The 26,791-nt window shown below is 43.3% G+C and overlaps 1 protein-coding gene across 1 annotated transcript; it reads right to left on the reverse strand.

The window, feature by feature from the left end:
- Nucleotides 1-415: 415 nt before the first annotated feature.
- LOC311114395 (cryptic protein-like) lies at nt 416-26,791 on the reverse strand (the record flags this gene model as incomplete). Its single annotated transcript, XM_084189652.1, has 2 exons — nt 416-1,111; nt 26,488-26,791. 2 exons carry the CDS (start codon nt 26,789-26,791, stop codon nt 546-548), a joined length of 870 nt encoding a protein of 289 aa, XP_084045778.1. The 3' UTR covers nt 416-545.

Genomic DNA, 26,791 nt, shown 5'->3' on the forward strand with positions numbered 1-26,791 from the left:
TGGGAATAGATTGTCCACCATCTATGTGTTATCCATTCAGTAAATACTGGGAATAGATTGTCCTCCATCTATGTGTTATCCATTCACTAAATACTGGGAATAGATTGTCCACCATCTATGTGTTATCCATTCAGTAAATACTGGGATTAGATTGTCCACCATCTATGTGTTATCCATTCAGTGTCAGAGTGTGGTGGGTGGAATAGTAGGAATCAGGTGCAGGAAACCAGGAGGACTTCAACAGATCTTTACTAGAGTCCAAACACAAAATAGGTCGCCAACCCAACCGGGTGGCGCGAACAATTACGCACGAAAACAACAGTGCGGTAACAACAAGAAAAGCGCACGCAGTGCGAGCTCTCGAAACACAAATACGAGAGAACCAAACACGTAGAGGCAAGCTGACATTCACATTTACAAGACAGTTGCTTTTAACACAGCACGTTGTAGTTCCGACTTCCACTGGAAGGAAATTTCATTTCAGTACGCCGCCCAAAAACCAGGAGTCATTTCACGAAGCCTTTGAGGCTGAAATCAATCGTGTCTCATTCACCAGTAGCTTCTCGAACGACCAAAACCAAAAACAGTAGTCCTACACACAGGAAGTACTTGGTCTGCTTCATTCGGACACCCGGCGAATGAAACCAGCGGACTTCCTGGTCCTCAACACAGTCCTCGTGGAACACCTGAGGAAAACAGTGCATGACCCCATATCCACACCTGCAGTATGAGCAGCCTTTCTGAACCCACACTCCATGGGGAATGGTACCACAGCTCCTGACTCGTTCATCGTATTCACAGCTCCGGCCAGTAAAATGTGGTGGGCATGCACAAAAGCTTCCCAAGATGCAGGTACCACCATTTTTACAGCAGTTTCGACTCTGCTTTGCGCTTCCAGTGAGGCCGATGAACGGTAGGACAGAGGCCGCATCGCGATGTTTTCGGTCCCCAGTAAGAGAGTTCATCTCATTGAAATGGTTCAGGTAATCAGCGTGCTGGGTCGGCTTTCCATAGTCGACCGTTTTGGTCAATACCTCTATGGTTTTGGTGCATTCAGATCCTTCACAGCCTGATCCAATTGTAACGGCCTCGCAGGCAACAGCTGCCGACAGAAAAACCCACCACAACGAGACCAAGCAGCAGTTGGATAACGAGTGGTGGAGCCAGAAGAGCGAAGGTTGGGAGAGGACTATGGAGGCCTGGAGACCCCCAGAAAAATTTTAGGGGGGGGGCTCACGACGTCGGGGCAGAAGGTGTACGGCCCGGAGGAGTGCAAGAGGTTGGCAGATATGGCCGCCAGTTTAAGGGGGCCACTGGTTACGAAGGGGATGGAAAGTGTGGAGGCACGGCGAGAGGTACTGGGGGGTGTTTCCAGTCCGGTCCGGCCCGTTCCTGATCCCCGTGTAGGGCCAGGGGTGTGTGTCCCCAGTGCGGTTCTGTCTGTCCCTGCTCAACGCACCAAGCCTACGGGGTGCGTCGCCAGCCCAGCTCGGCCTGTTCCTGCGCCCCGCACCAAGTCTGTGGTGCGTTTCGCCAGCCCAGCCCGGCCTGTCCCTGCTCAACGCACCGAGCCTACGGGGTGCGTCGTCAGCCCTGTCCAGCCAGAGCCGTCCGCCAGACAGGATCAGCCAGAGCCTTCCGCCAGACAGGATCAGCCAGAGCCTTCCGCCAGCCATGAGCAGCCAGATCCTTCCGCCAGCCATGAGCAGCCAGATCCGTCAGCCAGCCATGAGCAGCCAGATCCGTCAGCCATCCATGAGCAGCCAGATCCGTCAGCCAGCCATGAGCAGCCAGATCCGTCAGCCAGCCATGAGCCGTCCAGCCAGGATCCGCCAGAGCCGTCCAGCCAGGATCCGCCAGAGCCGTCCAGCCGGGATCCGCCAGAGCCGTCCAGCCGGGATCCGCCAGAGCCTTCCAGCCGGGATCCGCCAGAGCCTTCCAGCCAGGATCCGCCAGAGCCGTCCAGCCAGGATCCACGCGCCAGGCCAGGGGCGCGTGTCGTCAGTCCGGTTCCGGCCGGCGGGGCTGGGCAGGACCGGGGGTACTTTGGGGGGTTGGAGAGGAAGTGGGGAGGAAGCCCGGAGCCGGAGCCGCCGCCGAGGAGGAATGCCCACCCAGCCCTCCCCTGTTTGCTTGTAGTTAGGCGCGGTCGCAGTCCGCGCCTTTGGGGGGGGGTACTGTCACACTCTGGTTCTAGGACTTTTTGTGTTTAGTCAGGGTGTGTAGATTTCCGTGTGTTGTGTACTGTGGGTAGTGTCTAGGTGTTCGCGTTCTATGTTTGGTCAGTGACTCCCAATCGGAGGTAACGAGTGTCAGCTGTCGGCTCGTTATCTCTGATTGGGAGCCATATTTAAATGTCTGTGTTCACCTTGTGGTTGTGGGTTTTTGTTCTTTATTCAGTCGGTGTAACTGAGGACGTCACGGATCGTGTTTTGTTTTGTCGTGTGTTTCAAAATTAAAATCATCATGTTCACTCCCAACGCTGCGCTTTGGTCATACTTCATTGGCGACCGTGACATTCAGTAAATACTGGGATTAGATTGTCCACCATCTATGTGTTATCCATTCAGTAAATACAGGGAATAGATTGTCCACCATCTATGTGTTATCCATTCAGTAAATACTGGGAATAGATTGTCCTCCATCTATGTGTTATCCATTCAGTAAATACAGGGAATAGATTGTCCACCATCTATGTGTTATCCATTCAGTAAATACTGGGAATAGATTGTCCACCATCTATGTGTTATCCATTCAGTAAATACTGGGATTAGATTGTCCACCATCTATGTGTTATCCATTCAGTAAATACTGGGATTAGATTGTCCACCATCTATGTGTTATCCATTCAGTAAATACTGGGAATAGATTGTCCACCATCTATGTGTTATCCATTCAGTAAATACTGGGAATAGATTGTCCACCATCTAGGTGTTATCCATTCAGTAAATACAGGGAATATATTGTCCACCATCTATGTGTTATCCATTCAGTAAATACTGTGAATAGATTGTCCACCATCTATGTGTTATCCATTCAGTAAATACTGGGAATAGATTGTCCACCATCTATGTGTTATCCATTCAGTAAATACAGGGATTAGATTGTCCACCATCTATGTGTTATCCATTCAGTTAAATACTGGGAACAGATTGTCCTCCATCTATGTGTTATCCATTCAGTAAATACTGGGAATAGATTGTCCACCATATATGTGTTATCCATTCAGGAAATACTGGGAATAGATTGTCCTCCATCTATGTGTTATCCATTCACTAAATACTGGGAATAGATTGTCCACCATCTATGTGTTATCCATTCAGTAAATACTGGGATTAGATTGTCCACCATCTATGTGTTATCCATTCAGTAAATACTGGGAATAGATTGTCCACCATCTATGTGTTATCCATTCAGTAAATACAGGGAATAGATTGTCCACCATCTATGTGTTATCCATTCAGTAAATACAGGGAATAGATTGTCCTCCATCTATGTGTTATCCATTCAGTAAATACAGGGAATAGATTGTCCACCATCTATGTGTTATCCATTCAGTAAATACTGGGAATAGATTGTCCACCATCTATGTGTTATCCATTCAGTAAATACTGGGATTAGATTGTCCACCATCTATGTGTTATCAATTCAGTAAATACTGGGATTAGATTGTCCACCATCTATGTGTTATCCATTCAGTAAATACTGGGAATAGATTGTCCACCATCTATGTGTTATCCATTCAGTAAATACTGGGAATAGATTGTCCACCATCTATGTGTTATCCATTCAGTAAATACAGGGAATAGATTGTCCACCATCTATGTGTTATCCATTCAGTAAATACTGTGAATAGATTGTCCACCATCTATGTGTTATCCATTCAGTAAATACTGGGATTAGATTGTCCACCATCTATGTATTATCCATTCAGTAAATACTGGGATTAGATTGTCCACCATCTATGTGTTATCCATTCAGTAAATACAGGGAATAGATTGTCCACCATCTATGTGTTATCCATTCAGTAAATACTGGGAATAGATTGTCCTCCATCTATGTGTTATCCATTCAGTAAATACAGGGAATAGATTGTCCACCATCTATGTGTTATCCATTCAGTAAATACTGGGAATAGATTGTCCACCATCTATGTGTTATCCATTCAGTAAATACTGGGATTAGATTGTCCACCATCTATGTGTTATCCATTCAGTAAATACTGGGAATAGATTGTCCTCCATCTATGTGTTATCCATTCAGTAAATACAGGGAATAGATTGTCCACCATCTATGTGTTATCCATTCAGTAAATACTGTGAATAGATTGTCCACCATCTATGTGTTATCCATTCAGTAAATACTGGGAATAGATTGTCCACCATCTATGTGTTATCCATTCAGTAAATACAGGGATTAGATTGTCCACCATCTATGTGTTATCCATTCAGTTAAATACTGGGAACAGATTGTCCTCCATCTATGTGTTATCCATTCAGTAAATACTGGGAATAGATTGTCCACCATCTATGTGTTATCCATTCAGTAAATACTGGGAATAGATTGTCCTCCATCTATGTGTTATCCATTCAGTAAATACAGGGAATAGATTGTCCACCATCTATGTGTTATCCATTCAGTAAATACTGGGAATAGATTGTCCACCATCTATGTGTTATCCATTCAGTAAATACTGGGATTAGATTGTCCACCATCTATGTGTTATCCATTCAGTAAATACTGGGAATAGATTGTCCTCCATCTATGTGTTATCCATTCAGTAAATACAGGGAATAGATTGTCCACCATCTATGTGTTATCCATTCAGTAAATACTGTGAATAGATTGTCCACCATCTATGAGTTATCCATTCAGTAAATACTGGGAATAGATTGTCCACCATCTATGTGTTATCCATTCAGTAAATACAGGGATTAGATTGTCCACCATCTATGTGTTATCCATTCAGTTAAATACTGGGAACAGATTGTCCTCCATCTATGTGTTATCCATTCAGTAAATACTGGGAATAGATTGTCCACCATCTATGTGTTATCCATTCAGTAAATACTGGGAATAGATTGTCCTCCATCTATGTGTTATCCATTCACTAAATACTGGGAATAGATTGTCCACCATCTATGTGTTATCCATTCAGTAAATACTGGGATTAGATTGTCCACCATCTATGTGTTATCCATTCAGTAAATACAGGGAATAGATTGTCCACCATCTATGTGTTATCCATTCAGTAAATACTGGGAATAGATTGTCCACCATCTATGTGTTATCCATTCAGTAAATACAGGGAATAGATTGTCCACCATCTATGTGTTATCCATTCAGTAAATACTGGGAATAGATTGTCCACCATCTATGTGTTATCCATTCAGTAAATACTGGGAATAGATTGTCCACCATCTATGTGTTATCCATTCAGTAAATACTGGGATTAGATTGTCCACCATCTATGTGTTATCCATTCAGTAAATACTGGGAATAGATTGTCCTCCATCTATGTGTTATCCATTCAGTAAATACAGGGAATAGATTGTCCACCATCTATGTGTTATCCATTCAGTAAATACTGTGAATAGATTGTCCACCATCTATGTGTTATCCATTCAGTAAATACTGGGAATAGATTGTCCACCATCTATGTGTTATCCATTCAGTAAATACAGGGATTAGATTGTCCACCATCTATGTGTTATCCATTCAGTTAAATACTGGGAACAGATTGTCCTCCATCTATGTGTTATCCATTCAGTAAATACTGGGAATAGATTGTCCACCATCTATGTGTTATCCATTCAGTAAATACTGGGAATAGATTGTCCTCCATCTATGTGTTATCCATTCAGTAAATACAGGGAATAGATTGTCCACCATCTATGTGTTATCCATTCAGTAAATACTGGGAATAGATTGTCCACCATCTATGTGTTATCCATCAGTAAATACTGGGATTAGATTGTCCACCATCTATGTGTTATCCATTCAGTAAATACTGGGAATAGATTGTCCTCCATCTATGTGTTATCCATTCAGTAAATACAGGGAATAGATTGTCCACCATCTATGTGTTATCCATTCAGTAAATACTGTGAATAGATTGTCCACCATCTATGTGTTATCCATTCAGTAAATACTGGGAATAGATTGTCCACCATCTATGTGTTATCCATTCAGTAAATACAGGGATTAGATTGTCCACCAACTATGTGTTATCCATTCAGTTAAATACTGGGAACAGATTGTCCTCCATCTATGTGTTATCCATTCAGTAAATACTGGGAATAGATTGTCCACCATCTATGTGTTATCCATTCAGTAAATACTGGGAATAGATTGTCCTCCATCTATGTGTTATCCATTCACTAAATACTGGGAATAGATTGTCCACCATCTATGTGTTATCCATTCAGTAAATACTGGGATTAGATTGTCCACCATCTATGTGTTATCCATTCAGTAAATACTGGGATTAGATTGTCCACCATCTATGTGTTATCCATTCAGTAAATACAGGGAATAGATTGTCCACCATCTATGTGTTATCCATTCAGTAAATACTGGGAATAGATTGTCCTCCATCTATGTGTTATCCATTCAGTAAATACAGGGAATAGATTGTCCACCATCTATGTGTTATCCATTCAGTAAATACTGGGAATAGATTGTCCACCATCTATGTGTTATCCATTCAGTAAATACTGGGATTAGATTGTCCACCATCTATGTGTTATCCATTCAGTAAATACTGGGATTAGATTGTCCACCATCTATGTGTTATCCATTCAGTAAATACTGGGAATAGATTGTCCACCATCTATGTGTTATCCATTCAGTAAATACTGGGAATAGATTGTCCACCATCTATTTGTTATCCATTCAGTAAATACAGGGAATAGATTGTCCACCATCTATGTGTTATCCATTCAGTAAATACTGTGAATAGATTGTCCACCATCTATGTGTTATCCATTCAGTAAATACTGGGAATAGATTGTCCACCATCTATGTGTTATCCATTCAGTAAATACAGGAATTAGATTGTCCACCATCTATGTGTTATCCATTCAGTTAAATACTGGGAACAGATTGTCCTCCATCTATGTGTTATCCATTCAGTAAATACTGGGAATAGATTGTCCACCATCTATGTGTTATCCATTCAGTAAATACTGGGAATAGATTGTCCTCCATCTATGTGTTATCCATTCACTAAATACTGGGAATAGATTGTCCACCATCTATGTGTTATCCATTCAGTAAATACTGGGATTAGATTGTCCACCATCTATGTGTTATCCATTCAGTAAATACTGGGATTAGATTGTCCACCATCTATGTGTTATCCATTCAGTAAATACAGGGAATAGATTGTCCACCATCTATGTGTTATCCATTCAGTAAATACTGGGAATAGATTGTCCTCCATCTATGTGTTATCCATTCAGTAAATACAGGGAATAGATTGTCCACCATCTATGTGTTATCCATTCAGTAAATACTGGGAATAGATTGTCCACCATCTATGTGTTATCCATTCAGTAAATACTGGGATTAGATTGTCCACCATCTATGTGTTATCCATTCAGTAAATACTGGGATTAGATTGTCCACCATCTATGTGTTATCCATTCAGTAAATACTGGGAATAGATTGTCCACCATCTATGTGTTATCCATTCAGTAAATACTGGGAATAGATTGTCCACCATCTATGTGTTATCCATTCAGTAAATACTGGGAATAGATTGTCCTCCATCTATGTGTTATCCATTCAGTAAATACAGGGAATAGATTGTCCACCATCTATGTGTTATCCATTCAGTAAATACTGGGAATAGATTGTCCACCATCTATGTGTTATCCATTCAGTAAATACTGGGATTAGATTGTCCACCATCTATGTGTTATCCATTCAGTAAATACTGGGATTAGATTGTCCACCATCTATGTGTTATCCATTCAGTAAATACTGGGAATAGATTGTCCACCATCTATGTGTTATCCATTCAGTAAATACTGGGAATAGATTGTCCACCATCTATTTGTTATCCATTCAGTAAATACAGGGAATAGATTGTCCACCATCTATGTGTTATCCATTCAGTAAATACTGTGAATAGATTGTCCACCATCTATGTGTTATCCATTCAGTAAATACTGGGAATAGATTGTCCACCATCTATGTGTTATCCATTCAGTAAATACAGGAATTAGATTGTCCACCATCTATGTGTTATCCATTCAGTTAAATACTGGGAACAGATTGTCCTCCATCTATGTGTTATCCATTCAGTAAATACTGGGAATAGATTGTCCACCATCTATGTGTTATCCATTCAGTAAATACTGGGAATAGATTGTCCTCCATCTATGTGTTATCCATTCACTAAATACTGGGAATAGATTGTCCACCATCTATGTGTTATCCATTCAGTAAATACTGGGATTAGATTGTCCACCATCTATGTGTTATCCATTCAGTAAATACTGGGATTAGATTGTCCACCATCTATGTGTTATCCATTCAGTAAATACAGGGAATAGATTGTCCACCATCTATGTGTTATCCATTCAGTAAATACTGGGAATAGATTGTCCTCCATCTATGTGTTATCCATTCAGTAAATACAGGGAATAGATTGTCCACCATCTATGTGTTATCCATTCAGTAAATACTGGGAATAGATTGTCCACCATCTATGTGTTATCCATTCAGTAAATACTGGGATTAGATTGTCCACCATCTATGTGTTATCCATTCAGTAAATACTGGGATTAGATTGTCCACCATCTATGTGTTATCCATTCAGTAAATACTGGGAATAGATTGTCCACCATCTATGTGTTATCCATTCAGTAAATACTGGGAATAGATTGTCCACCATCTATGTGTTATCCATTCAGTAAATACTGGGAATAGATTGTCCACCATCTATGTGTTATCCATTCAGTAAATACTGGGAATAGATTGTCCTCCATCTATGTGTTATCCATTCAGTAAATACTGGGAATAGATTGTCCACCATCTATGTGTTATCCATTCAGTAAATACTGGGAATAGATTGTCCACCATCTATGTGTTATCCATTCAGTAAATACTGGGAATAGATTGTCCACCATCTATGTGTTATCCAGTATATACTGGGAATAGATTGTCCTCCATCTATGTGTTATCCATTCAGTAAATACTGGGAATAGATTGTCCACCATCTATGTGTTATCCAGTAAATACTGGGAATAGATTGTCCTCCATCTATGTGTTATCCATTCAGTAAATACTGGGAATAGATTGTCCACCATCTATGTGTTATCCATCCAGTAAATACTGGGAATAGATTGTCCACCATCTATGTGTTATCCATTCAGTAAATACTGGGAATAGAGTGTCCACCATCTATGTGTTATCCATTCAGTAAATACTGGGAATAGATTGTCCTCCATCTATGTGTTATCCATTCAGTAAATACTGGGATTAGATTGTCCACCATCTATGTGTTATCCATTCAGTAACTACTGGGAATAGATTGTCCACCATCTATGTGTTATTCATTCAGTAAATACTGGGAATAGATTGTCCACCATCTATGTGTTATCCATTCAGTAAATACTGGGAATAGATTGTCCACCATCTATGTGTTATCCATTCAGTAACTACTGGGATTAGATTGTCCACCATCTATGTGTTATCCATTCAGTTAAATACTGGGAATAGATTGTCCTCCATCTATGTGTTATCCAGTAAATACTGGGAACAGATTGTCCTCCATCTATGTGTTATCCAGTAAATACTGGGAATAGATTGTCCACCATCTATGTGTTTTCCATTCAGTAAATACTGGGAATAGATTGTCCTCCATCTATGTGTTATCCATTCAGTAAATACAGGGAATAGATTGTCCACCATCTATGTGTTATCCATTCAGTAAATACTGGGAATAGATTGTCCACCATCTATGTGTTATCCATTCAGTAAATACTGGGAATAGATTGTCCACCATCTATGTGTTATCCATTCAGTAAATACTGGGAATAGATTGTCCACCATCTATGTGTTATCCATTCAGTAAATACTGGGAATAGATTGTCCACCATCTATGTGTTATCCATTCAGTAAATACTGTGAATAGATTGTCCACCATCTTTGTGTTATCCATTCGGTAAATACTGGGAATAGATTGTCCACCATCTATGTGTTATCCATTCAGTAAATACTGTGAATAGATTGTCCACCATCTTTGTGTTATCCATTCGGTAAATACTGGGAATAGATTGTCCACCATCTATGTGTTATCCATTCAGTAACTACTGGGAATAGATTGTCCTCCATCTATGTGTTATCCAGTAAATACTGGGAACAGATTGTCCTCCATCTATGTGTTATCCAGTAAATACTGGGAATAGATTGTCCACCATCTATGTGTTATCCATTCAGTAAATACTGGGAATAGATTGTCCTCCATCTATGTGTTATCCATTCAGTAAATACAGGGAATAGATTGTCCACCATCTATGTGTTATCCATTCAGTAAATACTGGGAATAGATTGTCCACCATCTATGTGTTATCCATTCAGTAAATACTGGGAATAGATTGTCCACCATCTATGTGTTATCCATTCAGTAAATACTGGGAATAGATTGTCCACCATCTATGTGTTATCCATTCAGTAAATACTGGGAATAGATTGTCCACCATCTATGTGTTATCCATTCAGTAAATACTGGGAATAGATTGTCCACCATCTATGTGTTATCCATTCAGTAAATACTGGGAATAGATTGTCCACCATCTATGTGTTATCCATTCAGTAAATACAGGGAATAGATTGTCCACCATCTATGTGTTATCCATTCAGTAAATACAGGGAATAGATTGTCCACCATCTATGTGTTATCCATTCAGTAAATACAGGGAATAGATTGTCCACCATCTATGTGTTATCCATTCAGTAAATACTGTGAATAGATTGTCCACCATCTATGTGTTATCCATTCAGTAAATACTGGGAATAGATTGTCCACCATCTATGTGTTATCCATTCAGTAAATACAGGGATTAGATTGTCCACCATCTATGTGTTATCCATTCAGTTAAATACTGGGAACAGATTGTCCTCAATCTATGTGTTATCCATTCAGTAAATACTGGGAATAGATTGTCCACCATCTATGTGTTATCCATTCAGTAAATACTGGGAATAGATTGTCCTCCATCTATGTGTTATCCATTCACTAAATACTGGGAATAGATTGTCCACCATCTATGTGTTATCCATTCAGTAAATACTGGGATTAGATTGTCCACCATCTATGTGTTATCCATTCAGTAAATACTGGGATTAGATTGTCCACCATCTATGTGTTATCCATTCAGTAAATACTGGGATTAGATTGTCCAGCATCTATGTGTTATCCATTCAGTAAATACTGGGAATAGATTGTCCACCATCTATGTGTTATCCATTCAGTAAATACTGGGAATAGATTGTCCACCATCTATGTGTTATCCATTCAGTAAATACAGGGAATAGATTGTCCACCATCTATGTGTTATCCATTCAGTAAATACTGTGAATAGATTGTCCACCATCTATGTGTTATCCATTCAGTAAATACTGGGAATAGATTGTCCACCATCTATGTGTTATCCATTCAGTAAATACAGGGATTAGATTGTCCACCATCTATGTGTTATCCATTCAGTTAAATACTGGGAACAGATTGTCCTCCATCTATGTGTTATCCATTCAGTAAATACTGGGAATAGATTGTCCACCATCTATGTGTTATCCATTCAGTAAATACTGGGAATAGATTGTCCTCCATCTATGTGTTATCCAGTATATACTGGGAATAGATTGTCCTCCATCTATGTGTTATCCATTCAGTAAATACTGGGAATAGATTGTCCACCATCTATGTGTTATCCAGTAAATACTGGGAATAGATTGTCCTCCATCTATGTGTTATCCATTCAGTAAATACTGGGAATAGATTGTCCACCATCTATGTGTTATCCATCCAGTAAATACTGGGAATAGATTGTCCACCATCTATGTGTTATCCATTCAGTAAATACTGGGAATAGAGTGTCCACCATCTATGTGTTATCCATTCAGTAAATACTGGGAATAGATTGTACTCCATCTATGTGTTATCCATTCAGTAAATACTGGGATTAGATTGTCCACCATCTATGTGTTATCCATTCAGTAACTACTGGGAATAGATTGTCCACCATCTATGTGTTATCCATTCAGTAAATACTGGGAATAGATTGTCCACCATCTATGTGTTATCCATTCAGTAAATACGGGGAATAGATTGTCCACCATCTATGTCTTATCTATTCAGTAACTACTGGGATTAGATTGTCCACCATCTATGTGTTATCCATTCAGTTAAATACTGGGAATAGATTGTCCTCCATCTATGTGTTATCCAGTATATACTGGGAATAGATTGTCCTCCATCTATGTGTTATCCAGTAAATACTGGGAATAGATTGTCCACCATCTATGTGTTATCCATTCAGTAAATACTGGGAATAGATTGTCCTCCATCTATGTGTTATCCATTCAGTAAATACTGGGAATAGATTGTCCACCATCTATGTGTTATCCATTCAGTTAAATACTGGGAATAGATTGTCCACCATCTATGTGTTATCCATTCAGTAAATACTGGGAATAGATTGTCCACCATCTATGTGTTATCCATTCAGTTAAATACTGGGAATAGATTGTCCACCATCTATGTGTTATCCATTCAGTAAATACTGGGAACAGATTGTCCACCATCTATGTGTTATCCATTCAGTAACTACTGGGAATAGATTGTCCACCATCTATGTGTTATCCATTCAGTAAATACTGGGAATAGATTGTCCACCATCTATGTGTTATCCATTCAGTAAATACTGGGAATAGATTGTCCTCCATCTATGTGTTATCCAGACAGAAAACAGAAACAGACAAAATAACATTTTGATTTAGAGCAATATAGAAATTGAATAATTTATCAGAGCAAACCAGAAACCTTTCAATATATAAATTCAAACAATACTTTAGAACCATTTAAATAAAGGAAATTGGACTATGGTAGATGAAGGAATCAATCTATATTTTCCGACTGTTTGAGTATTTATCTGTTCAATATGTCAGTGTATATGTCTGTTTGTAACAGTGTGTTATATGTGAAAATGTGATCGTATTATAAATTGTATTTTAATGTTGAAGGACTCTGGGAAGATTAGTCCAAATGAGGACTAAAAGAGATCCTAATAAAATAAAATAAAAATCAAATCATAGCCAGAAAATAAGATAGGTAACATTAGCTAGATTGAAGATAGCTAAATATTTACAGGCTGCATTTCAACATAATCAGATGAGCCAATGGTATCTAGCTAGCTAGCCTGATGAATTCTTCAGTTGACAGCTACTGTACAGGGCATGGTTTCCCAAAAGCATCTTAAGGGTAAGTTTGGCTAAGTTCATCGTTAGAACCATAGGATACTGTTGAACTTAGCCTTAAGGTGCTTTTGGGAAATTGGGTCCTGGATGGTCCCATTCCAGGAGAAGCAATCCACACGTTTGCATCAATACTATGAGGCCCAGACATGAGGCCTGTGCATTATCTGACAATATTTTCAATACCTTGCTAGCTACAAAAAATAAGAATTAGTTAGCCATAGTTCACTGTACTGTAGCTAGCTAGCTGACGTTAGCCAGTGAAGATGGCCGTAGATGCTCGTGACTCGCATATGGAAGATGCTTGTCCAACAATGGCTTTGCTGGCAAGACTCAGCTTGGTAGCTAATACTCATCATCAGTCTCGCTGCCTTTATGCAACCCAGCGATATTCCCAGCGATATTCCTCCAGCACACACTGCTAACGTTTGGCAGCGTGGGGCGCGTTCCTCTCCTCAGTCAAGGGTGACTTCAGAGTTGGGACGTCCCTAGGTTCCCGTTCAGACTTTTCCAAAGTCAGAGCTCTAGGATGATGCTGCGTTCAAGACAACTGGGAACTAACAAAAAAACAAAAAAACAAGCCCCGACTGGGAAAATCTTTTTTAACAGTCATCCAACTTGGAATTCCAAGTCGGAAACTCGGGAATCATCCTAGAGCTCTGACTTTCCGACCTGAAAATCACTGACGTCACGAGTTCCCAGTTGTCTTGAAAGCACCATAAATCCAGAGTTTCTGACTTAGAATTCCGAGTTGGATGACCGTTCAAAACTATTTTTTCCCAGTCTGAGCTTTGAACTTCTTGAAAAACCATAAACTAAAGTACAACTATCATGCTTGTAAACAAATTATAGTGTTAAAAATAACATATGAATCGATTGTTTTTTGAAATTTAAGGAGTAGGGTGGAGTTACGGTGGTGAGTCCGATCGCGTTGACTAGGGATTTGGAGAGTAAAGTAGGAGAGGTTCTTCGTGATGGAAGTTTGGTGGTGGTGTGTGTCAATGCTAAACAGTAGGAGAAGGCACTCAAGCAGATAAACGTGCCTGATCAAACTGGACGGCAGTGCGTGAAGTGAGTTATTACAGGAGTTCTAGAAATTGTTAAGATGAAAGAAATAAAGGACCATTTGAAGGGAGGCTCTCTTATTGAGGCAAAGCGCCTCCAGATGACACCAGAAGGGAAGAAGGTGGATAGCTTGTCAGTGCTACTAAACTTTGAGGATCTGGTCCTGCCAAGAAAAGTTAGGATTGAGTTACTACTGTATGTGCGAGCTTATGTTCTGAAACGATTGTGTTGCTATAACTGTCAAAGGTTTGGGCTTGTGGCGGCGGTGGGTAAAGGCAGAAGGAGATGTGTGAAGTGTGGGGAAGAACATGCATATGGGAAATGTGGAGACGGAGTGCAGTTAAAGTGCTGTAACTGTGGGGGTGCCCACAGTGTGGCGGATGGGAGTTGTTCAGTGAAGTGCAGGAGTGTTAGTTTCTGAACAAACAGAGTAAAAACTCACTGACAACTAGAGAAAGCTCAAACCAAGTTTATTCAACCCACTGGGTGCTTCAGCTGCAAACACAAGAACATCTTGATACCTTCCAACTGGGCGGAGTCATCTCTTTGCGTGTCTAAGATAGACACTCCTCCTCTGTTGCTAGGCAGAAACACAGTAGGTTCCTCTTACTGGTATTGTCATGGCCCTGCCTAACTCTCCGACCCTCATGGGCGTGGAAATGTGTATGTTGTGTGAGATAGGACTGTAATCAAATGTTCTTCGATGTGGGCCCCTGTGGCCTCCCTTCCAGCAGAATCTTCTCTCTTCAACTGTTGACCTTATCTTGAGTTGAGTTCCACATCCCTCATGGTTCTGGTTCCGCAGCAACTGGCCTTATCAAGAACGGAAACTAGACTGTTGCCCTTTGCCTCCCTCCTTAGGAACATTCATATTCTAAAATAAAATATTTGAACAGAATATGAACTTTCTGCACTTCCTCTTTTCTCACTCCGTAACTTACCATATCACTCAGTAATTATCCATATCACTCCGTAACTTACCATATCACTCAGTAATTATCCATATCACTCCGTAACTTACCATATCACTCAGTAATTATCCATATCACTCCGTAACTTACCATATCACTCAGTAATTATCCATATCACTCCGTAACTTACCATATCACTCAGTAATTATCCATATCACTCCGTAACTTTCCATATCACTTAGGCAGGTGATTCCTATGGGTACAGGGGGAGAGAAGGAGAAAGGCAGGTGATTCCTATGGGGACAGGGGGGGAGAAGGAGTAAGGCAGGTGATTCCTATGGGTACAGGGGGAGAGAAGGAGTAAGGCAGGTGATTCCTATGGGGACAGGGGGGGAGAAGGAGTAAGGCAGGTGATTCCTATGGGGACAGGGGGGGAGAAGGAGTAAGGCAGGTGATTCCTATGGGTACAGGGGGAGAAGGAGGAAGGCAGGGGATTCCTATGGGGACAGGGGGGAGAGAAGGAGTAAGGCAGGGGATTCCTATGGGGACAGGGGGGGAGAAGGAGTAAGGCAGGTGATTCCTATGGGGACAGGGGGAGAGAAGGAGTAAGGCAGGTGATTCCTATGGGTACAGGGGGTGAGAAGGAGTAAGGCAGGTGATTCCTATGGGTACAGGGGGGGAGAAGGAGTAAGGCAGGTGATTCCTATGGGGACAGGGGGGGAGAAGGAGTAAGGCAGGTGATTCCTATGGGTACAGGGGGAGAAGGAGGAAGGCAGGGGATTCCTATGGGGACAGGGGGAGAGAAGGAGTAAGGCAGGGGATTCCTATGGGGACAGGGGGGGAGAAGGAGTAAGGCAGGTGATTCCTATGGGGACAGGGGGAGAGAAGGAGTAAGGCAGGTGATTCCTATGGGTACAGGGGGAGAGAAGGAGTAAGGCAGGTGATTCCTATGGGTACAGGGGGGGAGAAGGAGTAAGGCAGGTGATTCCTATGGGTACAGGGGGGGAGAAGGAGGAAGGCAGGTGATTCCTATGGGGACAGGGGGGGGAGAAGGAGGAAGGCAGGTGATTCCTATGGGTACAGGGGGGGAGAAGGAGTAAGGCAGGTGATTCCTATGGGGACAGGGGGGGGAGAAGGAGTAAGGCAGGTGATTCCTATGGGGACAGGGGGGGAGAATCAATCAATCAATCAATTTTATTTTATATAGCCCTTCTTACATCAGCTAATATCTCGAAGTGCTGTACAGAAACCCAGCCTAAAACCCCAAACAGCTAGTAATGCAGGTGTAGAAGCACGGTGGCTAGGAAAAACTCCCTAGAAAGGCAAAACCTAGGAAGAAACCTAGAGAGGAACCAGGCTATGAGGGGTGGCCAGTCCTCTTCTGGCTGTGCCGGGTGGAGATTATAACAGAACCATGCCAAGATGTTCAAAAATGTTCATAAGTGACAAGCATGGTCAAATAATAATCAGGAATAAATCTCAGTTGGCTTTTCATAGCCGATCATTAAGAGTTTAAAACAGCAGGTCTGGGACAGGTAGGGGTTCCATAACCGCAGGCAGAACAGTTTAAACTGGAATAGCAGCAAGGCCAGGCGGACTGGGGACAGCAAGGAGTCACCACGGCCGGTAGTCCCGACGTATGGTCCTAGGGCTCAGGTCTCTCAGTTGGCTTTTCAAAGCCGATCATTAAGAGTTGAAAACAGCAGGTCTGGGACAGGTAGGGGTTTCGTAGCCGCAGGCAGAACAGTTGAAACTGGAATAGCAGCAAGGCCAGGCGGACTGGGGACAGCAAGGTGTCATCATGCCCGGTAGTCCTGACGTATGGTCCTAGGGCTCAGGTTCTCAGAGAGAAAGAGAGAACGAGAGAATTAGAGAGAGCATACTTAAATTCACACAGGACACTGGATAAGACAGGAGAAGTACTCCAGGTATAACCAACTAACCCCAGCCCCCCGACACATAAACTACTGCAGCATAAATACTGGAGGCTGAGACAGGAGCGGTCCGGAGACACTGTGGCCCCATCCGAAGAAACCCCCGGACAGGGCCAAACAGGAAGGATATAACCCCACCCACTCCGCCAAAGCACAGCCCCCGCACCACTAGAGGGATATCCCCAACCACCAACTTACAATCCTGAGACAAGGCCGAGTATAGCCCACAGAGGTCTCCACCACAGCACAAACCAAGGGGGGGGCGCCAACCCAGACAGGAAGATCACGTCAGTAACTCAACCCACTCAAGTGACGCACCCCTCCCAGGGACGGCATGAAAGAGCACCAGCAAGCCAGTGACTCAGCCCCTGCAACAGGGTTAGAGGCAGAGAACCCCAGTGGAGAGGGGAACCGGCCTGGCAGAGACAGCAAGGGCTGTTCGTTGCTCCAGCCTTTCCGTTCACCTTCACACTCCTGGGCCAGACTACACTCAATCATATGACCTACTGAAGAGATAAGTCTTCAGTAAAGACTTAAAGGTTGAGACCGAGTCTGCGTCTCTCACATGGGTAGGCAGACTGTTCCATAAAAATGGAGATCTATAGGAGAAAGCCCTGCCTCCCGCTGTTTGCTTAGAAATTCTAGGGACAATTAGGAGGCCTGCGTCTTGTGACCGTAGCGTACGTATTGGTATGTACGGCAGGACCAACTCGGAAAGATAGGTAGGAGCAAGCCCATGTAACGCTTTATAGGTTAACAGTAAAACCTTGAAATCAGCCCTTGCCTTAACAGGAAGCCAGTGTAGGGAAGCTAGCACTGGAGTAATATGATCAAATTTCTTGGTTCTAGTCAGGATTCTAGCAGCCGTATTTAGCACTAACTGAAGTTTATTTAGTGCTTTATCCGGGTAGCCGGAAAATAGAGCATTGCAGTAGTCTAACCTAGAAGTAACAAATGCATGGATTAATTTTTCTGCATCATTTTTGGACAGAAAATTTCTGATTTTTGCAATGTTACGTAGATGGAAAAAAGCTGTCCTTGAAACAGTCTTGATATGTTCGTCAAAAGAGAGATCAGGGTCAAGAGTAACGCCTAGGTCCTTCACAGTTTTATTTGAGACGACTTTACAACCATCAAGATGAATTGTCAGATTTAACAGAAGATCTCTTTGTTTCTTGGGACCTAGAACAAGCATCTCTGTTTTGTCCGAGTTTAAAAGTAAAAAGTTTTCAGCCATCCACTTCCTTATGTCTGAAACACAGGCTTCTAGCGAGGGCAATTTTGGGGCTTCACCATGCTTCATTGAAATGTACAGCTGTGTGTCATCCGCATAGCAGTGAAAGTTAACATTATGTTTTCGAATAACATCCCCAAGAGGTAAAATATATAGTGAAAACAATAGTGGTCCTAAAACGGAACCTTGAGGAACACCGAAATGTACAGTTGATTTGTCGGAGGACAGACCATTCACAGAGACAAACTGATATCTTTCCGACAGGTAGGATCTAAACCAGGCCAGAACTTGTCCGTGTAGACCAATTTGGGTTTCCAGTCTCTCCAAAAGAATGTGGTGATCGATGGTGTCAAAGGCAGCACTAAGGTCTAGTAGCACGAGGACAGATGCAGAGCCTCGGTCTGACGCCATTAAAAGGTCATTTACCACCTTCACAAGTGCAGTCTCAGTGCTATGATGGGGTCTAAAACCAGACTGAAGCATTTCGTATACATTGTTTGTCTTCAGAAAGGCAGTGAGTTGCTGCGCAACAGCTTTTTCTAAAATTTTTGAGAGGAATGGAAGATTCGATATAGGCCGATAGTTTTTTATATTTTCCGGGTCAAGGTTTGGCTTTTTCAAGAGAGGCTTTATCACTGCCACTTTTAGTGAGTTTGGTACACATCCGGTGGATAGAGAGCTGTTTATTATGTTCAACATAGGAGGGCCAAGCACAGGAAGCATCTCCTTCAGCAGTTTAGTAGGAATAGGATCCAGTATGCAGCTTGAAGGTTTAGAGGCCATGATTATTTTCATCATTGTGTCAAGAGATATAGTACTAAAACACTTAAGTGTCTCTCCCGATCCCAGGCCCTCGCAGAGCTGTGCAGATCCAGGACAGCTAAGCCCTGGAGGAATACGCAGATTCAAAGAGGAGTCCGTAATTTGCTTTCTAATGGTCATGATCTTTTCCTCAAAGAAGTTCATGAATTTATCACTGCTGAAGTGAAAGCCATCCTCTCTTGGGGAATGCTGCTTTTTAGTTAGCTTTGCAACAGTATCAAAAAGAAATTTTGGATTGTTCTTATTTTCCTCGATTAAGTTGGAAAAGTAGGATGATCGAGCAGCAGTGAGGGCTATTCGGTACTGCACGGTACTGTCTTTCCAAGCTAGTCGGAAGACTTCCAGTTTGGTGTGGCGCCATTTCCGTTCCAATTTCCTGGAAGCTTGCTTCAAAGCTCGGGTATTTTCTGTATACCAGGGAGCTAGTTTCTTATGACAAATGTTTTTCGTTTTTAGGGGTGCAACTGCATCTAGGGTATTGCGCAAGGTTAAATTGAGTTCCTCAGTTAAGTGGTTAACTGATTTTTGTCCTCTGACGTCCTTGGGTAGGCAGAAGGAGTCTGGAAGGGCATCAATGAATTTTTGTGTTGTCTGAGAATTTATAGCACGACTTTTGATGCTCCTTGGTTGGGGTCTGAGCAGATTATTTGTTGCGATTGCAAACGTAATAAAATGGTGGTCCGATAGTCCAGGATTTTGTGGAAAAACATTAAGATCTACAACATTTATTCCATGGGACAAAACTAGGTCCAGAGTATGACTGTGGCAGTGAGTAGGTCCAGAGACATGTTGGACAAAACCCACTGAGTCGATAATGGCTCCGAAATACTTTTGGAGTGGGTCTGTGGACTTCTCCATGTGAATATTAAAATCACCAAAAATTAGAATATGATCTGCTATGACTACAAGGTCTGATAGGAATTCAGGAAACTCAGAGAGGAACGCTGTATATGGCCCAGGAGGCCTGTAAACAGTAGCTATAAAAAGTGATTGAGTAGGCTGCATAGATTTCATGACTAGAAGCTCAAAAGATGAAAACGCCATTTTTTTTTTTGTAAATTGAAATTTGCTATCGTAAATGTTAGCAACACCTCCGCCTTTGCGGGATGCACGGGGAATATGGTCACTAGTGTAACCAGGAGGTGAGGCCTCATTTAACACAGCAAATTCATCAGGCTTAAGCCATGTTTCAGTCAGGCCAATCACATCAAGATTATGATCAGTGATTAGTTCATTGACTATGACTGCCTTTGAAGTGAGGGATCTAACATTAAGTAACCCTATTTTGAGATGTGAGGTATCACGCTCTTTCAATAATGGCAGGAATGGAGGAGGTCTTTATCCTAATAAGATTGCTAGGGTGAACACCGCCATGTTTAGTTTTGCCCAACCTAGGTCGAGGCACAGACACAGTCTCAATGGGTATGGCTGAGCTGACTACACTGACTGTGCTATTGGCAGACTCCACTAAGCTGGCAGGTTGGCTAACAGCCTGCTGCCTGGCCTGCACCCTATTTCACTGTGGGGCTAGAGGAGTTAGAGCCCTATCTATGTTGGTAGATAAGAGGAGAGCACCCCTCCAGCTAGGATGGAGTCCGTCACTCCTCAGCAGGTCAGGCTTGGTCCTGTTTGTGGGTGAGTCCCAGAAAGAGGGCCAATTATCCACAAATGTTATCTTTTGGGAGGGGCAGAAAACAGTTTTCAACCAGCGATTAAGTGCTGAGACTCTGCTGTAGAGCTCGTCACTTCCTCTAACTGGGAGGGGGCCAGAGACAATTACTCGATGCCGACACATCTTTCTAGCTGATTTACACGCTGAAGCTATGTTGCACTTGGTGACCTCTGACTGTTTCATCCTAACATCGTTGGTGCCGACGTGGATAACAATATCTCTATACTCTCTACACTCGCCAGTTTTAGCTTTAGCCAGCACCATCTTTAGATTAGCCTTAACGTCGGTAGCCCTGCCCCCTGGTAAACAGTGTATGATCGCTGGGTGATTCGTTTTAAGTCTAATACTGCGGGTAATGGAGTCGCCAATGACTAGGGTTTTCAATTTGTCAGAGCTAATGGTGGGAGCCTTCGGAGTCTCAGACCCCGTAACGGGAGGAGTAGAGACTAGAGAAGACTCAGACTCAGACTCCGACTCGCTACATAATGGGGAAAACCGGTTGAAGGTTTCTGTCGGCTGAATGAGCGACACCGGTTGAGCATTCCAACAGTATTTCCCTCCAGAAGCCATGAGAAAGTTGTCCGGCTGCGGGGACTGTGCGGGGGGATTTATACTAACGTTACTGTCTGTACTTACTGGTGGCACAGACGCTGTTTCTTCCTTTCCTACACTGATATTACCCTTGCCTAACGATTGCGTCTGAAGCTGGGCTTGTAGCACAGCTATTCTCGCCGTAAGGCGAGAATTCTCCTGTATATTATGAGTACAGCGACTGCAATTAGAAGACATCATGTTAATGTTACTACTTAGCTTCGGCTGTTGAAGTTGTTGATGAACCATGTCCAGATAAAGCGTCCGGAGTGAAAAAGTTGAATAAGGGAAAAAAGTTGCGATGGAAAAAGGAAAATAACGTAAAGTTGGCAGCTAAAACGCACAGGAAAATGACTCTTCTGTCTCGGGATAAACGTCCGGGGTGAAAAAGTTTAACGAAAAAAGATGAGTGAGGACAAAACTAAAAAGTTGGTAAATTTGTTGAACACAGAGATTGATTAAACGTTTATTAAAAGTAAAACGTGAATAGTTTGGCAGGTAGCCAAGTAGCAACAAACAGCAGAGCAGCACGGAGACAATGCGGAAGCGAGACGGAAGTCACGTGTAACAGTCAATCTCTCTCAATACTGTGTAGATGAATACTGTGTAGAAGGAGTAAGGCAGGTGATTCCTATGGGGACAGGGGGAGAAGGAGTAAGGCAGGTGATTCCTATGGGGACAGGGGGAGAGAAGGAGTAAGGCAGGTGATTCCTATGGGTACAGGGGGGGAGAAGGAGGAAGGCAGGTGATTCCTATGGGTACAGGGGGAGAGAAGGAGTAAGGCAGGTGATTCCTATGGGTACAGGGGGGGAGAAGGAGGAAGGCAGGTGATTCCTATGGGTACAGGGGGGGAGAAGGAGTAAGGCAGGTGATTCCTATGGGTACAGGGGGGGGGGAGAGAAGGAGTAAGGCAGGTGATTCCTATGGGGACAGGGGGGAGAAGGAGGAAGGCAGGTGATTCCTATGGGTACAGGGGGGAGAAGGAGGAAGGCAGGTGATTCCTATGGGGACAGGGGGGGGAGAAGGAGTAAGGCAGGTGATTCCTATGGGGACAGGGGGGGAGGAGGAGGAAGGTAGGTGATTCCTATGGGTACAGGGGGGGGGGGGGAGAAGGAGGAAGGCAGGTAATTCCTATGGGTACAGGGGAGAGGAAGAGTAAGGCAGGTGATTCCTATGGGTACAGGGGGGGGAGAAGGAGTAAGGCAGGTGATTCCTATGGGGACAGGGGGAGAGAAGGAGTAAGGCAGGTGATTCCTATGGGTACAGGGGGGGGAGAAGGAGTAAGGCAGGTGATTCCTATGGGGACGGGGGGGGGGGGGGGAGGAGTAAGGCAGGTGATTCCTATGGGGACAGGGGGGGGAAGGAGTAAGGCAGGTGATTCCTATGGGTACAGGGGGGGAGAAGGAGTAACGTAGTTCCATTGTGGACTGAAGAGTGTAGAGAAGCAGTGAAGTGTATCAACAGTGCTTTCAGAATGTTGAAAAGGTCCCATAATTACCAGCACCTGATTCAATATAAACAAGCACAAGCAGTAGTAAGGAGGACCATTAGGACAGCTAAGAGGGAGTATTGGTGCCGTTTCTGTGGAAACATAGGCAGGATGTCACGGATTCTGCCGAGGCTGCCCCTCCTCCTCGCTCGGGCAGGCTTCGGCGTTCGTCGTCCCCAGAGTACTAGCTGCTGCTGATCTATGTTCTCTGTTTCTATGTTGCACCTGTTGTCTGTTGTTACACACCTGTTGCCCTTTATGTCATCATCATTTTCACAACATTCAAGTTTGTGCTCAGCAGACCTGAAATTTGCTCAGTGCCAAATCTTTTTTTGAGGGAACATTGGACAGGACCACTCCTGTGGGAGAGGTATGGGGGATGATTAAGAGGATGAGTGGGGTCAGAAGAGATTGGAATCTCCCTCGCTGAAAATTGGGGAGATTGTTGCAGTGAGAGATATGGAGAAGGCAGAGATGTTAGCCCAGGCATTTGTGAAGGTGCGCAGCTAAAATAATCTGAGAGAAGAGGGGCATCATGGGAGAGAGAGGGTCAGAGGAAAACATCCGGGGGTCCTGGATCAGATCAAGATGGTGGGGGATGAATTGAATGCCCCATTTATGTTGGCTGAGATGAAGAGAGCATTAGCTAAAGCTGGGGTAACATCTCCTGGGAAGGATGAGATGTGTTGCATCATGATGGCTCATCTCAGTGACACTGCAATGGGGAAAGTATTGGGCCTTTACAATAAGGTGTGGCAGGAAGGGAAACTGCCTGGAAGTTGGACGTAGGCGGTAGTGGTGCCGATACGGAAACCAGGGAAAGACCCTGCTAGTCCTTCAAGCTATAGGCCGATAGCGTTGACATCTCACATATGGAAACTAATGGAAAGGATGATAATGGAAAGACTGACTTACTTTCTGGAGAGTAGAGGACTAAGTCACCAGATCTCTATGTCAGAAAGCTATGAGGTAGATAATGGTACCCCCCCCAGGGAAGTGTCATTAGTCCTTTGTTGTTCTCCATTATGACTGATGAATTATTCTCCCTGGTGAGACCTGATATTGGGAGGTCATTGTTTGCAGATGACGGGTAATGTGGAAGAGATGGAAGAGAGGGAGAAATATTCCCCATACAGCCAGGAGAGTTCAAGAAACAATCAGTGAAGTTGAGCAGTGCTTCCTCAGGTTCCTTCAAGTTTTCAGTTGTGTTTTCTTCTAGAAGGAAGGTTGGGGAGGAAATATACTTGAAGTTGTATGGAAGGAATCTGTAGAAGGTGGGAGTGTGTAGGTTCCTGGGGGTCTGGTTTGACACTCGAATGACATGGGCGGAGCCTTTTAGAGTAGTTGTCAAAGGAAAGAAAATATTGAATGTGATGTGTTGCCTGTCAGGAATGGAGTGGGGGGGCAGATAGAATGGCATTGAAAATGCTATATATAGATCTGTTAAAGTCATCACTGGATTATGGAAGGATAGCATATGGATCAGCAGCTCAAACATCTTTATAAAAGCTAGATGTAATCCAGGCCCAAGCCCTAAGAATATGTTGTGGAGCACTCAGGACCTCCCCGGTGGCAGCGATGCAAGTAGAGTTGAGAGAGATGCCTTTAAACTTAAGAAGACAACAGCTAACCATGACATATTGGGTAAATCTACAAGGATATAAGGTTATATATCCTACAAAAAAGGTGCTCCTACAGTGCTAGGAAGATGAACAAAATCTGAATAGAAGTTTTGGGTGGACAGTGTTGTGAAAGGGCCTAGTCAAAATGACCTGGTGACTCCCTCAGTACCCAGACAAGACTCTGGGAACAAAACAACTGAAACAACAAAAGACAAGAACAAGCGGAAGAAGGAGAAGAAGAACCGCTGTATGCTGATGTTCCTCTGATGTTCCTCTGATGGAGGGTGGAGGTAGACTGTATGCTGATGTTCCTCTGATGGAGGGTGGAGGTAGACTGTATGCTGATGTTCCTCTGATGGAGGGTGGAGGTAGACTGTATGCTGATGTTCCTCTGATGGAGGGTGGAGGTAGACTGTATGCTGATGTTCCTTTGATGGAGGGTGGAGGTAGACTGTATGCTGATGTTCCTCTGATGGAGGGTGGAGGTAGACTGTATGCTGATGTTCCTCTGATGGAGGGTGGAGGTAGACTGTATGCTGATGTTCCTCTGATGGAGGGTGGAGGTAGTTTTGGGTGGACAGTGTTGTGAAAGGGCCTAGTCAAAATGACCTGGTGACTCCCTCAGTACCCAGACAAGACTCTGGGAACAAAACAACTGAAACAACAAAAGACAAGAACAAGCGGAAGAAGGAGAAGAAGAACCGCTGTATGCTGATGTTCCTCTGATGTTCCTCTGATGGAGGGTGGAGGTAGACTGTATGCTGATGTTCCTCTGATGGAGGGTGGAGGTAGACTGTATGCTGATGTTCCTTTGATGGAGGGTGGAGGTAGACTGTATGCTGATGTTCCTCTGATGGAGGGTGGAGGTAGACTGTATGCTGATGTTCCTCTGATGGAGGGTGGAGGTAGACTGTATGCTGATGTTCCTCTGATGGAGGGTGGAGGTAGACTGTATGCTGATGTTCCTCTGATGGAGGGTGGAGGTAGACTGTATGCTGATGGTGGAGGTTCATCTTATATTGCGACAACCCTGTCGGATCTCGGTCCTGGGATGGAGTCGGATCTTGGTCTTGGGATGGAGTCGGATCTTGGTCCTGGGATGGAGTCGGATCTTGGTCCTGGGATGGAGTCGGATCTTGGTCCTGGGATGGAGTCGGATCTCGGTCCTGGGATGGAGTTGGTAGAGTTTCCTGATGGCACGTGGGCCATGAAGCAGATGACACCACGATTGTCGTCACCTACGAAGGAAACAATGTGTTATTTGACTCTGTGTGGACATTATGTGTAAAGGAGTCAATGTGTATTAAACTGCTTAAATGTCAGGTGTAACGGCAATTAAGACAATGAAGGGGTAGAAAACCCAATATAAAAGAGGAAAAGGAGCAGAGAGGAGATTCTTTGGAAGACAGATCAGGATCTGATTGGTGTATTAGAGGTTAGAAGACAGGATCTGATTGGTGTATTAGAGGTTAGAAGACAGGATCTGATTGGTGTATTAGAGGTTAGAAGACTTCTGGGGTAAGGTAAGAACAGAACTTGATTATTATTGTTGGAAGCTTTTGTATTATAATTGCTATATACAAAAATAATGAAGTCCATCAGTTGTGAAACTGTGGAACCAAAAGACAAGTGTTACTGGTTTTCATTAACAAGTTAAATTACTTATTGTGGGCTCCAGCAGGAAACCACAGGGGAGCTCCAGCAGGAAACCACAGGGGAGCTCCAGCAGGAAACCACAGGGGAGCTCCAGCAGGAAACCACAGGGGAGCTCCAACAGGAAACCACAGGGGAGCTCCATCAGGAAACCGCAGGGGAGCTCCAGCAGGAAACCGCAGGGGAGCTCCAGCAGGAAACCACAGGGGAGCTCTAGCAGGAAACCACTGGGGAGCTCCAGCAGGAAACCACAGGGGAGCTCCAGCAGGAAACCACAGGGGAGCTCCAGCAGGAAACCACAGGGGAGCTCCAT

Source organism: Coregonus lavaretus (assembly GCF_964263955.1).
Source record: "Coregonus lavaretus genome assembly, contig: HAP1_SCAFFOLD_485, whole genome shotgun sequence".
NCBI classification, from domain to species: Eukaryota; Metazoa; Chordata; class Actinopteri; order Salmoniformes; family Salmonidae; genus Coregonus; species Coregonus lavaretus.